The following is a 16676-nucleotide window of genomic DNA, read 5'->3' on the forward strand; positions in this document are numbered from 1 at the left end:
AACTCAAAGTTTGATTATATTACAAACACGAAGAGTGTTTCAGGTAACCTTTGACCTGTCTGTCCCCAGTCTTCTGATCACTTCCATGGGGCACATCAAGCTGACTGACTTCGGCCTGTCTAAGATGGGTCTGATGAGCCTCACCACTAACCTGTATGAAGGACACATTGAGAAGGACACCAGAGAATTCCTGGACAAACAGGTGTGCACTGTATATAGAGCAGAGAAACCCACCACAGTATACACAACTTTGGCAGGCGTTCAAATTAATAAATTAAGGCTGAATTTACAAATGTGTGCATATAGTTGTCAAAGCGTGAAGAAATGAAATGATCAACATCAAACAAAATGTTGATCAAAATGATAACCAAATATGCCTTAGTTATTATAATCAACAGATGTTAAGATGTTTTGTTTTTCCCACCCTTTGAATGGTGCTGCTTCAATTAAATCCCCAATTATTTATTGGCTCGGCTTTCTCACAGCCACAGATCTGTTAGCATTTGATGAATACCCATCTGCACATGAAAACACAACGTCCAAAGCTTTCATGTTTCATCCTGGCATTCTCGCATTGATCCCCTCAGCTTGGCAGAAACGTGTATTGGCCACACATGTCTCCTACTCACATTTTGAGAGAGACTGGCCTTAGCATCTCACCAGTAGTGTTTTATCCATAAATATGAATACAGAGCCTCTCATAGGAGTGCTGTGGTTCTGCCCTCCATCAGGTGTGTGGCACGCCAGAGTACATCGCCCCGGAGGTGATCCTGAGACAGGGCTATGGGAAGCCAGTAGACTGGTGGGCTATGGGCATCATCCTCTATGAGTTCCTGGTGGGCTGTGTGCCGTTCTTTGGAGACACGCCTGAGGAGCTCTTTGGACAGGTCATCACAGGTGAGAGGTTGGCGGTTAGTGGGTTCATTGAGCAGCATCTTACAGCCATTTTGAAGCCATCTTTCTCACGTCTACATTGTCCAATGCAACTTATCTCTGTCTGTCTCTTGTAGATGACATAGTGTGGCCAGAAGGTGATGACGCTCTTCCTGCCGATGCCCAGCATCTGATCTCTACTCTGCTTCAGACCAACCCACTGGTCCGACTGGGCACAGGTCAGCATAAATGTGCATGTTGACAACATGCTAACATCAGATGTGTGCTGTAACAGAGATGGACTAAACTGCCTATTCATAGTGAAAATATAGATTCACTCTCTCGCTCGCCCTTTCATTCTCACTCTCCCTTTCATTCTCTCTCTCTCTCTCTCTCTCTCTCTCTCTCTCTCTCTCTCTCTCTCTCTCTCTCTCATTCCTTCTCTTTTGCTGCTGCCCCAGGCGGTGCATTTGAGGTGAAGCAGCACTCGTTCTTCACTGAACTGGACTGGAACAGTCTGCTGAGACAGAAGGCTGAGTTCATCCCCCACCTAGAGTCAGAGGAGGACACCAGCTACTTCGACAGTGAGTCTCTCTCTAACTGCACTGCCCCCTGGTCACATGAAGGGGAACTGTGCTGATTTGTTGCATTCTTAATGTATAGAATCACCATAAGGCAGTGGTTTTCAAACATTTTCAACGGGGACCCCATTCTCTTCTCCAGAATTTTTGGGGAACCCATTTTTTTGCAACAGTTTCTCGCGACCCCACCCCACCCCCTAATCTATTGACAATAGCTACAGTGGGGCAAAAAAGTATTTAGTCAGCCACCAATTGTGCAAGTTCTCCTACTTAAAAAGATGAGAGAGGCCTGTAATTTTCATCATAGGTACACTTCAACTATGACAGACAAAATGAGAAAGAAAAAAAATCCAGAAAATCACATTGTAGAATTTTTTATTAATTAATTTGCAAATTATGGTGGAAAATAAGTATTTGGTCAATAACACAAGTTCATCTCAATAATTTGTTATATACCCTTTGTTGGCAATGACAGAGGTCAAACGTTTTCTGTAAGTCTTCACAAGATTTTCACACACTGTTGCTGGTATTTTGTCCCATTCCTCCATGCAGATCTCCTCTAGAGCAGTGATGTTTTGGGGCTGTTGCTGGGCAATACGGACTTTCAACTCCCTCCAAAGATTTTCTATGGGGTTGAGATCTGGAGACTGGCTAGGCCACTCCAGGACCTTGAAATGCTTCTTACAAAGCCACTCCTTCGTTGCCCGGGCGGTGTGTTTGGGATCATTGTCATGCTGAAAGACCCAGCCACGTTTCATCTTCAATGCCCTTGCTGATGGAAGGAGGTTTTCACTCAAAATCTCACGATACATGGCACCATTCATTCTTTCCTTTACACGGATCAGTGGTGCTGGTCCCTTTGCAGAAAAACAGCCCCAAAGCATGATGTTTCCACCCCCATGTTTCACAGTAGGTATGGTGTTCTTTGGATGCAACTCAGCATTCTTTGTCCTCCAAACACGACGAGTTGAGTTTTTACCAAAAAGTTATATTTTGGTTTCATCTGACCATATGACATTCTCCCAATCTTCTTCTGGATCATCCAAATGCTCTCTAGCAAACTTCAGACGGGCCTGGACATGTACTGGCTTAACCAGGGGGACACGTCTGGCACTGCAGGATTTGAGTCCCTGGCGGGGTAGTGTGTTACTGAGGCTTTGTTACTTTGGTCCCAGCTCTCTGCAGGTCATTCACTAGGTCCCCCCGTGTGGTTCTGTGAGTTTTTCTCACCATTCTTGTGACCCCACAGGGTGAGATCTTGCGTGGAGCCCCAGATCGAGGGAGATTATCAGTGGTCTTGTATGTCTTCCATTTCCTAATAATTGCTCCCACAGTTGATTTCTTCAAACCAAGCTGCATACCTATTGCAGATTCAGTCTTCCCAGCCTGGTGCAGGTCTACAATTTTGTTTCTGGTGTCCTTTGACAGCTCTTTGGTCTTGGCCATAGTGGAGTTTGGAGGGTGACTGTTTAAGGGTGTGGACAGGTGTCTTTTATACTGATAACAAGTTCAAACAGGTGCCATTAATACAGGTAACAAGTGGAGGACAGAGGAGCCTCTTAAAGAAGAAGTTACAGGTCTGTGAGAGCCAGAAATCTTGCTTGTTTTAGGTGACTATTTTCCACCATAATTTGCAAATACATTCATTAAAAATCCTACAATATGATTTTCTGGATTTCTTTTCTGATTTTGACTGTCATGAAGTGTACCTATGATGAAAATTACAGGCTTCTCTCATCTTTTTTAGTGGGAGAACTTGCACAATTGATGGCTGACTAAATACTTTTTTGCCCCACTGTATATGTTGATTTTTACATCAACAAATAACCTTCAATAACATTTGAATTAGAAAGATCAGTGCGAAGGCCAAATTACAGAGGACTACATTTTTGAGGCTATTAAATCCTTTCAGTCTTGATGGCATACCGGTAAGAGCCTTTAAAAACAAATGTTTTACCCCCTTTTCTCCCCAATTTTGTGGTATCCAATTGTTAGTAGTTACTATCTTGTCTCATCGCTACAACTCCCGTACGGGCTCGGGAGAGACGAAGGTCGATACCCATGCGTCCTCCGAAACACATCCCAACCAAGTCTTAACACAGCGCCCATCCAACCCGGAAGCCAGCCGCACCAATGTGTCGGAGGAAACACCGTGCACCTGGTGACCTGGTTAGCGTGCACTGCGCCTGGCCCACCACAGGAGTCGCTAGTGCGCAATGAGACAAGGATATCCCTACCGGCCAAACTCTCCCTAACCCGGACGACGCTGGGGCAATTGTGCGTCGCCCCACGGACCTCCCGGTCACGGCCGGTTGCGACAGAGCCTGGGCGCGAACCCACGATGCAGTGCCCTAGACCACTGCGCCACCCGGGAGGCCCATACCAAGCCTTTTTTGATATACTAAAAGCTCCATTGTTAGATTGTTTTAACTACTCCTATAGAAATGGTAGTCTGTCAGGTATTCAGCAGGAAGGTCTGATTTCGCTATTATTAAAACAAGACCCAGATGGCAAATATAAAGACCCAGTCTATCTAAAAAACTGGAGGCCCCTTACACTTTAATGTTGTGATGCAAAATACTTGTGAAATGCATAGCACTCAGAATTAAAAGGGTTTTACCAGGTATTGTTCATCCTGATCAGACAGGTTTTTTACATGGACGATACATTGGCGATAATATACGACAACTACTAGAAATAATAGAACATCATGAAACATCTAAGAAGCCAGGCCTGGTATTTATAGCGGATTTTGAAAAGGCATTTGATAAAGTAAGATTGGATTTTATTTAGAAATGCCTGGATTTTTTCAATTTTGGTAATTCTCTTATAAAATGGATAAAACGAATGTATAGCAACCCCAGGTGTAAATAGTAAATAACGGCTACTTCTCAGAGAGTTTTGAATTGTCAAGAGGAGTTAAACAAGGGTGTCCACTGTCACCATATCTATTCGTTATGGCCATCGAAATGTTAGCTATTAAAATCAGATCCAATAACAACATTAGAGGATTAGAAATCTAAGGCTTAAAAACCAAGGTGTCCGTGTATGCCAATGACTCAAGTTTTATATTAAGTCCGCAAGCTAGATCTCTGCAATATCTCATTGAAGAATATCTCATTGAAGATAACTTTTCTGTACTCTCTGGAATAAAACCTAATTATGCTAAGTGTACAATATTACGTATTGGATCTTTTAAAAAATACAACTTTTACATTACCCTGCAGTTTACCTATAAAATGGGCTGATGGTGAAGTAGACATACTTGGTATTCATATGACAAAATATATAAATAAGCTCTCCACAATGAATTACCAATAGAAAACTTGTAAAAATAGACACAATCCTGCAACCATGGAGAGGTAAATACCTGTCTATCATATCTCAGTTTACTCACTTACTTATGGTGTTGCCTACTCCTGATGATTTGTTTTTCAAATCATATGAGGAAAATATATTTAGCTTTATCTGGGACGCTAAACCAGACAAAATTAAACGTGCCTATCTATATAATGAATATGAATTGGGTGGGTTGAGATTATTATATATAAAAGCACTAAACATCTCTCTAAAAGCTTCACTTATTCAAAAGTTGTATTTGAACCCTAAATGGTTCTCAAGTAGATTACTAAGAAAAGCTCATTCATTGTTTACAAATGGCCTTTCTGATGAATTGAAAATGATAATTTCTTCAAAGTATCTCTCTTTTTCAAACAAGCATAGCAGAGCTGGCTACAATTTCAATTTCATCCCCCTGAAAAGATAGAACAAATATTAAGGCTGAACTCAAATGTGCTGGTTGGTAAAACACCTGTATTTAAGGGAAAGTTTGAAGTTTGAAAAGGGTATTTTGTTCTTTAATGATATTGTAAATTGGAATGGAAGAGTTATGTCCTTCATGGAGTTAACAGAATTGTACGGGAAGATCTGTTCGATCCAAGAGTACAACTAATTGATCACAGCATTACCCCTAAAATGGAGGAGGCAAGGGAACTGGTCTGCGGGAGGAAGTAGGGAACTGGTCTGCGGGAGGAGGTAGGGAACTGGTCTGCGGGAGGAAGTAGGGAACTGGTCTGCGGGAGGAGGTAGGGAACTGGTCTGCGGGAGGAGGTAGGGAACTGGTCTGCGGGAGGAGGTAGGGAACTGGTCTGTCTGCCCAATATAAAGAATCAAAACTGGCGGAGGAATAAAAATAGCATAAATAGGAAATTATACCAGTTTCATTTGAGGACTAGGATGCTGACAACTGTGCCACACAGATTGCAAAATAGTTGGGAAGAGATTTTTGATGTACCGATTCCATGGTACAAGGTGTATGAGTTGATATATAAAACAACGCAAGATTCAAGACTTTTCAGCTAAAATGATTATATAGAATTCTTGCCACCAACAAAATGTTGAATATTTGGGGAATAAAATCATCGAAGCTCTGCAGGTTTTATTGTGAGGATACAGATTCAATAGACCATTTATTTTGGTATTGCCCTCAGGTAGCCTGTTTCTGGTCTCAGGTTCAGGAATGGCTGAAAATGCATAGCATTGATCTAAAATTTACCGTAGAAATAGTACTGTTAGGAGATCTGGAGAGACCGGGTCAGTCAATTACTAATATACTAATACTCTTGGTAAAAGTATTTATCTTGAACTTGCAATCTGTGGATTCTATTTGAAATTGTACGTTAAACATTACAGCATAGTTGAAAGATATGTGTTGCACAGAAACCCGAAGTGGGTGGCCAGCAGAGATAGATGGGATGGGCTGAGGGAAGCTGAGGGTTGGGATGTGGAACTGGAGACAAGTGGGAGTGGAGTTGCTGTGCAGGAGATAGAATGGTGGTCAAAGATATATATTTTTAAAGTAAAAACATAATAAAAAGTATACTTGAATGACACTGGGGGGGTAGTGTTTTTACAACTAATGCCGGTTTTCCTGAGGTTGATGCTGTGCAGGTGTTTGTACACATGCATATACACATACTCTCATTCAAATAAACGCATACAAGAACACACACATACATGTAATAGTGCCAGACATGCACACAAACATATACAGTTGGCTTTGCTGTTATGATTTTAGTTTTCTCTTTAGTTCATTCTCTTGGTTGTTGGGGAATTGGGGAACTGTGGGGGGGATTTTGGAGGGTTCGGGTTCACATTTTTTGGCCTTGTGGGAGATCTGTCAACGTTCCCTTGAGCAGGGCATTAACCCTGGCTGCTTCTGTGTGTCGCTCTGAATGGGAATCTGTTGGATGACTGGTATGATGTAGTTGTTGAGCGGCTTCAATGCAAGTATATTGTATGTTTCGGATATTCAAACAAAACATAAATAAAAAAACGTTTGAATCTCTTATCAAAGAAACCAATAAATACATTTACATAATAAAATAGTATTTCTCAAAAAGGTTTACATATTTTCCCATACAATAATCTTTACTCTTTGTTCCTAAAAAATGTTGGTTTGGTCGCAACCCCGACTTTGAATACCACTTGCATAAGGGATAGAGATAAGAACTAGCTGTGTTTGGAGCTTTGAGGCACTTGTCCATGCTATTTGTCTGTTTTCATTTGTAAGTGTGTGTGTGTGTGTGTCATGTCCTCTTCCGTCCCCAGCCCGCTCAGACCGCTACCACCACGTCCACTCTTATGATGAGGACGACACCAATGATGATGAACCTGTCGAAATCCGTCGTTTCTCCTCCTGCTCCCCTCGCTTCAGCAAGGTCAAACTCTACACTTACTCATCTTTAAACTTACCTTAAAACTTCAATTAAACACAGTCTCAAATAGCCGACCTGTCCATTTTTATAGCCGGCCAACGCTACACATTTCAGCTAATAAACACCTGTTTCAAATAAACACTGGGTCTAAATGAATTGTTTACAACATTACCATGAATTACCATGAATTGTTTACATGGTTTAATGTTTAATTTGTTACATTAAATAATTCAGTAATGTCTCGAAAAAGTGATGGCAATCAGCAGTTTTTATCACCAGAAAGAAACTGCTAGCCATTGGCTGCTAACAGATGAGAACTGCTAGCCATTGGCTGCTAACAGATGAGAACTGCTAGCTAACTGGCAAGCACAAAAACTGTGCTCGCCAGTTACAGACCCTCCAGAAATCAGCTGTTCGCTCTAGTGACGAAAGTAAGAACTGCAGAAAAAATGCAAATTCAAAGAGGAGAATAATTATTTTGTCAAGGGTGGGGTTTTTTATACATTTTTATTAGAGGCAAACTAAGACAAAATAAATGTGGCACAGTGTGTAAATGATAGCACATTTGTGCAGGAAATTAAGATATTGCTTAAAATACTGGAAGTGAATGCTGGAATTAAACAATGAAGTAAGCAAATGAGCAAACGCTGTGTGCATTTAAGGAAAGAGACTCATGACTCAAATAGAAGCCTGTGTCTAATAAGCGGCTGTTGTGTTCAGTGATTCAAGCAAATAAACGCCTGGGCTATTAATTGATGTTAACGTAAAACCTATACTTCGGCCTAATTAGTTATTCTGTCTCACCTCCCTTCTCCAACACTCCTTGCTGATCTAGATTAACTTGATGCCCCTCATTGTACAAGTCTAGGCCATGTAAACGTGCCTTCCCTAAAGCCTGTCAGTAAATCTCATAATCCTAAATTCTCATGAGTCTTTCTTTTAAAATGGTTTCAGTAGCACAATTAGCTTTCACAGATTAGTCAAGAAGGGGAGATCTGAGCAGAAAGAGACATACGTCTGAGCCAAGTGACTTAACGTGACTATCACACATGGTAGACTAAGTCATGAAAGAACCTCTTTGGTAACCTTGGATTTTATTGACACACATGCCTCAGACAAATGTATCTTTCTGCTCAGATCTCCCCTTCTTGACTAATCTGTGAAAGCTAATTGTATCACTGAACCCATTGTAAGAGAAAGAATCAAGGGAAAATGTGTAATTTTTCCCTCTGTGGGTGCTGAAAGCTTATGCGTCCTCTCTCTGTTGGGAACTACAGGTGTACAGCAGCATGGAGCACCTGTCCCAGCTGGAGCACAAGCCCCCGACGGTGATCCGGCGGGAGCACAAGGGCCCCAGGGAGGACCGGGCAGCCAAGAGAGAGAGCCTGGGCAGCCTGACCTTGAGAGATAAGAGCTGGAGGACAGGATCACCTGAGATGTGAGTATGACCACTACTGTACTCTGACTAGTACTAGTGCCCTCTTACCTTGCATAACAAGTAGGAAATGTGACATTGTTGGTCCTCATTATCAAGGCTCTCATTATCATTAGTCATTGTTTGTTTTTAGAAATACATTACATTTATGTTGTGTTGTGTGTAGGAAGCGACTGTCATGCTCAGAGTCATCCTTCACTGAGAGTGACTCCAGTCCTCCATCTGGGGCCCGGCGACGCTTTTCTGCCCTCATGGACACTCACCGCTTCGCCTCCCCACTAGAGTCCGATCCTGAGCTGCCAGTGCCCACCAGGCAGCCCCCAGTCAAGGCCAGGGGCACATCTCTGGAGGGGGCCATGGGCACCACATCCATGGGCACTACATCCAGCCAGGGGGATTTTAGGAAGGAAAAGGAGGGCAACGGTTTGACTGCTGGAGGTGAGGGCATTTGGCATTAGATAATGGATGAATCCTGGCTTGACATACACTTTGATACCTACATGATTTTATTTCTCCATCTTTCTGCTCTGCTCCAGACAAGCTTCTGAGGCCAGCTGATGTACCAATGGGAGTCATCCCCAGCCCCAACAGTACTGTGACTGCTGGGGCAACAGAGCCCCAGGGGTCCCGGGCCACCAACGAACTGGTCCTGAGGAGGGTCCGCCACAGCCAGCTCTCAGCTGAGGGAGAGAAGCGCAACTCACGACCCGTGACCAAGGTCATCAAGTCTGCCTCCACCACAGCCCTGTCTGTCATCATACCTACAGGTGAGGAGCTGGAAGGCAAGGGAGTGTGAGAAGAACGGGGCTGTCTGTTGCTAATGACAATATTCATGTTAAACAGTAAAATGGTTAACTGGGCTTGTTATAGAAAATTGTACATTTCTTAAAGACTATCTATTGCTTTGACCTTCAATTGACTTATTCAGATGTTTTTTCTCAAACTTTATTCCTATGATTCTCTCCCCCCTCCTCAGTGGAGCAGCATGGTATGTCCCCCCTGGCTAGCCCCATGTCTCCTCGATCCATATCCTCCGACCTGTCGTCTCGTGACTCCTCCCCCAGTCGAGACTACTCACCCACGGTCAACGTGCTGCGTTCTCCCATCACCATCCACCGCTCTGGGAAGAAGTACGGTTTCACCCTCCGAGCCATTCGAGTCTACATGGGAGACAGTGATGTCTACAGCGTACACCACGTGGTCTGGGTGAGACAGCAATAGAGATGATATGTTCTGTGTTCATTTCTATGGAGAAACTAGTGTTAAGTAGACATCACTCTATTATTGAAGAAGTTCTGTATCATAACAAAGCATCGCTACAATTGTAGTGGAAAAAACAGACTTGTCGAATAGCATGATTACTTGTTTGATTGATGTTGATCTGTTTCAATCACAGCATGTGGAGGACGGAGGCCCTGCCCAGGAGGCGGGACTCTGCGCTGGTGACCTCATCACTCATGTGAACGGGGAGTCTGTCCACGGGCTGGTGCACACTGAGGTGGTGGAGCTCATTCTGAAGGTGAGAGGAAAGGAAAGAAACAACAGGTGTTTTTTTCTACAGTATAGAATACAGGTGAAGCCTATCATACACTGCGTGCACAATTATTAGGCAAGTGAGTATTCTGATCTTATCATTATTTCTATGCACATTTTCCAACTCCGAACCATATAAACTTGAATGATTTTTGGATTGAATCATTTTCAGGTGATATGTATTTGTGTGATGAGGGAGGGTGTGGCGAAAGTGAATAACACCTTATGTCAAGGTGTGCATAATTATTAGGCAGCTTCATTACCTCAGGTAAAATGGGCCAAAAAAGAGATTTAACTGACACTGAAAAGTCACAAAGTGTCAAACGCCTTTCAGACGGATGCAACACTCTTGAAATAGCTAAACTATTGAGGCGTGACCACCGGACAATCAAACGTTTTGTTGTGAATAGTCAACTGGGGCGCAAAAAACGCATGGAGAAGAAAAGGCACAAATGAACTGCAAAAGACTTGATAATAATTAAACATCAAGCTACCAGGAACCCATTATCCTCCAGTGCCACCATATTCCAGACTTGAGAAGAATTAAACATCAAGCTACCAGGAACCCATTATCCTCCAGTGCCACCATATTCCAGACTTGAGAAGAATTAAACATCAAGCTACCAGGAACCCATTATCCTCCAGTGCCACCATATTCCAGACTTGAGAAGAATTAAACATCAAGCTACCAGGAACCCATTATCCTCCAGTGCCACCATATTCCAGACATGAGAAGAATTAAACATCAAGCTACCAGGAACCCATTATCCTCCAGTGCCACCATATTCCAGACTTGAGAGGAATTAAACATCAAGCTACCAGGAACCCATTATCCTCCAGTGCCACCATATTCCAGACTTGAGAAGAATTAAACATCAAGCTACCAGGAACCCATTATCCTCCAGTGCCACCATATTCCAGACTTGAGAAGAATTAAACATCAAGCTACCAGGAACCCATTATCCTCCAGTGCCACCATATTCCAGAGCTGCTACCTACCTGGGGAGTCCAGAAGTACAAGGTGTCAAGTGCTCAGAGACATGGCCAAGGTCAAGAAGGCTGAAACACCACCACCACTGAATAAGATTCACAAGTTGAAGCGTCAAGATTGGGCAAAGAAATAGCTGAAGACAGATTTTTCTATGGTTTTATGGACAGATGAAATGAGAGTGACTCTTCATGGACCAGATGGATGGGCCCGTGGCTGTATCAGTAATGGACACAGGGTACCACTTTGATTCAGGCGCCAGCAAGGTAGAGGAGGGGTACTGGTATGGGCTGCTATCATTAAGGATGAGGTAGTTGGACCTTTTCAGGTTGAAGATGGACTGAAACTGGAAGATACATTCTTCAAGCAGTGGTACAGGAAGTAGTCCTCAGCATTCAAGAAGGACATGATCTTTATGCAGGACAATGCTCCATCACGTGTATCCAAGTACTCCACTGCTTGGCTAGCCAGCAAGGGCCTCAAAGATGCCTGAATCATGACCTGGCCCTCTTCCTCACCTGACTTAAATCCTATTGAGAACTTGTGGGCCCTTCCCAAACGTGAGATTTACAGTGAGGGAAGACAATACACCTCTTTAAACAGCATTTGGGAGGCAGTAGTTGCTGCTTCAGCGAAGGTTGATCGTGAACTGATCAAGAAACTGACAGACTCCATGGATGGAAGGCTCAAGGCAGTTATTGAAAAGAAGGGTGGCTACATTGGTCACTGAATATTTTTGAAAGGCCAAACTTGTTATTTAATTGTAATTTTGTGTTACTTGTTTGTTACACTTACTCTAAAAATTGAGAATAAAAAGTGAGTTGAGACAAATTATTTTTGTAGTTTAGTTGCTTAATAATTGTGCACACTAATAGTTGCCTAACACTTATATATTCCCCAGAGAAAGACAAACCTCACTATTCCTTTGTTAAACATTCAGGTTTGAGATGCAATAACATTTTGGATTGACTGAGAGCATTGTGTTTGTTCAACAATAAAATGAATCCTGAGGAATACAATTTGCCTAATAATTGTGCAAGCAGTGCATACTGTACGTTTTTTGTTTCCGTTGTTTCTCCAGAGTGGAAACAATGTGACGGTGACCACCACGCCCTTTGAAAACACCTCCATCAAGATTGGTCCTGCCCGCAAGTCCAGCTACAAATCCAAGATGGCACGGCGCAACAAGAAGACAGGGGCTAAGGAGGGACAAGAAAGGTACAAGTGGGTTTCTCTGCACAGCAGATGCTACACTATGATTTCAGATGAGCGCTCTAGAAAATCAATGTCATTGACTCTGTTCTTCTAACTCTCTCATCCTCCCACCTCTCTCTTTTCACTTCTCACTCGCAGTAAGAAGCGCAGCTCGTTGTTCAGGAAGATCACTAAGCAGTCGAACCTGCTCCACACCAGCCGCAGCCTGTCCTCTCTGAACCGCTCTCTGTCATCAGGGGACAGCCTCCCAGGCTCCCCCACCCACAACCTCTCTGCCCGCTCCCCCACACAGAGCTACCGCTCCACCCCCGACTCCACCTACCTGGGTCAGTATGAAGGGCAATACTCTACCTACATTACTGTACAGCACTCCTCTTATCATCTGCACCCTCACATAACAAAATAATACAGTTTGAATTATTGCTATATCTCCTCTTCACTCCTCAGGCAACTCTTCTCAGAGCAGCTCTCCAGTCTCCAGCACCCCTAACTCCCCGGCTGCCTCCCAGCACATGAGACCCAGCTCCCTGCACGGCCTCTCCCCCAAGCTGCACCGCCAGTACCGCTCAGCCCGCTGCAAGTCAGCTGGCAACATCCCTCTCTCCCCCTGGCCCACACACCCTCCCCCCACCACATCCTCTCCCCCACCCCTGTCTGGCCACACGGTGGGTAGCTCCAACACCACTCAGGCCTTCCCAGCCAAGCTCCACTCCTCTCCCCCTGTGGCCCGTCCCAGGCCCAAAAGCGCAGAGCCCCCCCGCTCACCCTTGCTACAGCGGGTTCAGTCGTCAGAGAAACTGGGCGCGACCCTCCTGCCCTCCTTTTCATCTTCGTCATCAGCTTCCTCTCCCCTTGCAGGGGGGGTGTCAATGCGTAAGCACAGCCTGGAGGTGTCACATGGGGACTACAGGAGGGAGTCTTTCCACTGCGAGCACAGCCTACAGAGTCTGCTGGAGATGGAAGGAGAGAACGGGCCCGTTCCCCCCTCTCCCTCATCTTCCTCCTCCCCCTCTCCCCCCACGGTTGGAGAGACAGGGTGCCTGAAGCCTGTGAGGAGGCTAGGGAGACAGGAGTCGCCCCTGAGCCGGGACACATTGCAGACAGGGAGGGAGAGAGCTGCCCAGACTACAGCATCTGACCCTCACACTGACAGCACACCTGTTAAAGTAGAGCCCAAGACCAGCGCTGGTGAGACAGCTAAGACATTAACCCCTTGTGAGGCTCTGAATAGAAAAGCTTCCCCAGTACCAGGTGAGGCCCAGCCTAGCCCAGCCTCAACCCTCTCCACTCCAGGGGCCAAGTCCAGCCCAGCAGACAGACCTCTAAGCTCTAGTGCTCCAAGCTCTGAAACAGCCAGTGGAGGCCCTAAACCCACTGAGAGGGCCCCAGTCCAGGCTACATCCCAGAGTCCGCTCTCCCAGGAGCGTAAGCACCAGGCTGTCCAGACAGACACCACCCCAGCAAGCAGAAACCAGGAGAAGAGTGAGGAGAAAGGGAGTGTGGGCCCAGACAAAGTCACTACACAGAGGGCGGGAGCTACAGAGTTGGCCAAGGCAAGTAAAGACACACAGATGGGAGAGAGCACTTTGAAAGGAGGGATGGGTGGCATTGACAAAGCCACTGAGACCAAGGTTAAAGGACCTGCTCCTTCAGTCCCAACCCAAGCGCCAGCCCCAACCCCGGCTACATCCCCTCTTACCATAGGCCCAGTTCCTGCTTCAACAAAATCCAGAGCAGACAAGGTTTCTGTCCCGTTGAGCAGCTACCGAGGGGCCAAGGAGGAGAGGAGTCACCTGGAAGTGGTGGAGGAGAACCCTATGTCCCCCTCCTCCACCGCTGCCTCCCCCTGCTCCAGCAAGTCACGCCCCGTCTCCCCTGGTGACAAGCCAAGCTTTGTGACTCAGCTGACCAGTGTGGCCAAAAACGTGCCGGGGCCTATGAAGATGGGATCCCAGGAAGGGCCCAAGGGTGGTGAGGAGAAACGGGGAAGTTCAGCAGGAAAGTCTGAGGCTCCGTCTGGAGGTAGTCGACGGGGGGCTCAGGGGACATCTCAAAGTCCTTCCGGCTCAGCTCAGCCTGAAAAGGCAAACACAAGGAATTCAGGTAAGCACCACTCCTGATCTGCGAGTGAGGGACAAACCTGGGATCTCCCAGAATGCCTTTTGGACTGGAATATCATGCCACCATATCAGGCACGGACAGGGCACCCTCAAAAAAGGGACAAAAACATGTGCGCCTAAAGAAACACACACCAAATAGCTAGAAAATACAGACCTGTAGATAAAACAAGAATATGTGGAGGAATGTGCTTTAATGCTGTTCTCAAATGTGTGTATGTATGTACTGTATGTGTAATGTATATAGTAAAAGCGTGTCTTCTTGCATGTTCCAAATTGTACATGAGAGATGAAAGAGAATATTTAAAGAGATGAGGAAAAACATCTAACAGACCTGATGGTAGTGAACACTGTGAACATCATGTCAACAGCCCCCACATGTTCCCAAAGTAAACAGCATGTCAATAGGCAGGCTCCTGTCACAGTCTGTCACCATGAGGAGCATTACCCATGTCCGTCAACTTCGATGCTATCTCTTCAGTCAGTTAAAATACGACGATAATACAAAGACCTTGTTCTTTTTCTCACACAGTACCTGGAGAAAAGATTGAGAGAAGAATTGTTGCATTGGTGTAACATGCATTGGTGTAACACATTGAGATGTGTTCCTAACTGGACTAAGATGATGACCTGCTTGCTAAATATGGAACTTGGAATTGTATTGTGTAAAGAAGAGCTGAATGAATTTGTTTGAGTGTTTTAAGGGCTGAGTCCTGGTTGGATTTAGGTGGACTATCTGAACTTGCACAGGGACACTATGCAATGGGATTTTTAGGTATTTTCCTGTGTGTCCCCTACAATGTACCCGTGAACGGAAGTTAGGGAGTAAGCCAAGCAATAAGCCAAGCAGAGCAGATATTGTTCTCCAAATTGTCTGCATTGACTCCACCCACTGGGCACACAATGGTTGAATCAATGTTATTTCCATGTCATTTCAATGAAATTACGTTGAACTAATATGGAATAGACATTGAATTGACGTCTGTGCCCAGTGGGCATTGTGAATTGTGCAATTATTTAGGTTCTGACATGAATACAGTGCTAATGAATTGAACTAAAGAAGTGGAACCCATATGTCTCTGTGTGAATTAAGTGTAGTCAGGTGATGAAATAGATACTATAGAATGGGAGTCTTCTTTGAGACTTACTCGTACTCTGGCAACGTAGGCTAGAACTCTCTCCCTTTTCAATGTATGCAAAATTAGCCTTGTATAATGTAATGTGCGAATAAAAGTGCCAGTTTTAATTGAGGGATAACATGTTGTTTACAGTGATATGTAATGATATGCAAGTTCTATGTCGAATTCCTAGTGAGATCTGAGAGCCCACCAGAGACCTAGGCAGCGCTCTCCTCAGTGACGTAACCTAATATGTTCATGCCCATACCTGTATCAGACTGCCATCTTGTGGCCATCACACGATGGCATTTGAGGTCAAAATGTAATTTACACATCATCAGTTCACAATTTAATGACACAAGATTAGATTTTATCCGAGATATTACCCTCATATCTTCATTATGTTCTATTGTAACCATTGTTCCATTCATATAGCTACTAGAAACGTGTTTGTCTAAATACAATTTGAAAAAACTTTTGTTGTTTGTATTATGACCGATAAAGAGAGCTGTATGATACAGATACAGTGCTCCTAGGAGAAAACAAACAGCTCTTATTCAGATGAATGCTAGTTAAAAGCTTGTGTTTGTGTATGCGGAGGTGTGTGTGGAAATTGCACTTTATTTTGTGTCAAATTTATTTATCTATTTATTACACTATTTATTGTATTTGATTATTTGTCAATTGCCCTCAAATGGTTTACTTGTGCATTGTTCTTTGAATTGTTATTTATATCTTTAAATTGTAAGTCTACAAATGAGAGAATTTACCAAATCTGTGTGGTTGTCCTATTTTGTGCAGTTATACTTCTGTCATTCCATAAGATATTTGCAATACACCATGGCCTCTGTCCATGTTGACTTATTTGTGAGTTTGGACTTTTTTATGACACTTCTCTCAGTTCATTGTTGTCCATGTTATTTTATTCCCTAGGCACTGTTATGAAACCAATGCAAAAAAGCCTAAAGAGTAATAAAATACTTAAAGAGAATCCTTAAATTATAATGTGCCTGTTTGTGTTCTTGTTGTCAGACATAACTTTGACAGACAACTTCTAAATGGATATCAGAGGGGTCTACAGCAGGGCCACGTTCAGCAA

At 44.1% G+C, this 16676-nt stretch overlaps 1 protein-coding gene across 1 annotated transcript in view; it reads left to right on the forward strand.

Moving 5' to 3' along the window:
* The window catches only part of LOC115110604 (microtubule-associated serine/threonine-protein kinase 1-like), a 66111-nt gene extending 49543 nt beyond the window's left edge, over window positions 1-16568 (forward strand). Inside the window, exons 14-26 of the mRNA XM_029636406.2 lie at window positions 70-202; window positions 732-897; window positions 1011-1112; window positions 1335-1457; window positions 7065-7174; window positions 8449-8609; window positions 8773-9044; window positions 9143-9373; window positions 9583-9812; window positions 10003-10125; window positions 12209-12345; window positions 12481-12668; window positions 12790-16568. Of these exons, the coding sequence (XP_029492266.2) occupies window positions 70-202; window positions 732-897; window positions 1011-1112; window positions 1335-1457; window positions 7065-7174; window positions 8449-8609; window positions 8773-9044; window positions 9143-9373; window positions 9583-9812; window positions 10003-10125; window positions 12209-12345; window positions 12481-12668; window positions 12790-14462 (3649 nt within the window). The 3' untranslated portion in view covers window positions 14463-16568. The remainder of the gene's footprint in view (window positions 1-69; window positions 203-731; window positions 898-1010; window positions 1113-1334; window positions 1458-7064; window positions 7175-8448; window positions 8610-8772; window positions 9045-9142; window positions 9374-9582; window positions 9813-10002; window positions 10126-12208; window positions 12346-12480; window positions 12669-12789) is intronic.
* The last annotated feature ends 108 nt before the right edge of the window (window positions 16569-16676 follow it).

The sequence above is a fragment of the Oncorhynchus nerka genome, linkage group LG26, assembly GCF_034236695.1.
Source record: "Oncorhynchus nerka isolate Pitt River linkage group LG26, Oner_Uvic_2.0, whole genome shotgun sequence".
NCBI classification, from domain to species: domain Eukaryota; kingdom Metazoa; phylum Chordata; class Actinopteri; order Salmoniformes; family Salmonidae; genus Oncorhynchus; species Oncorhynchus nerka.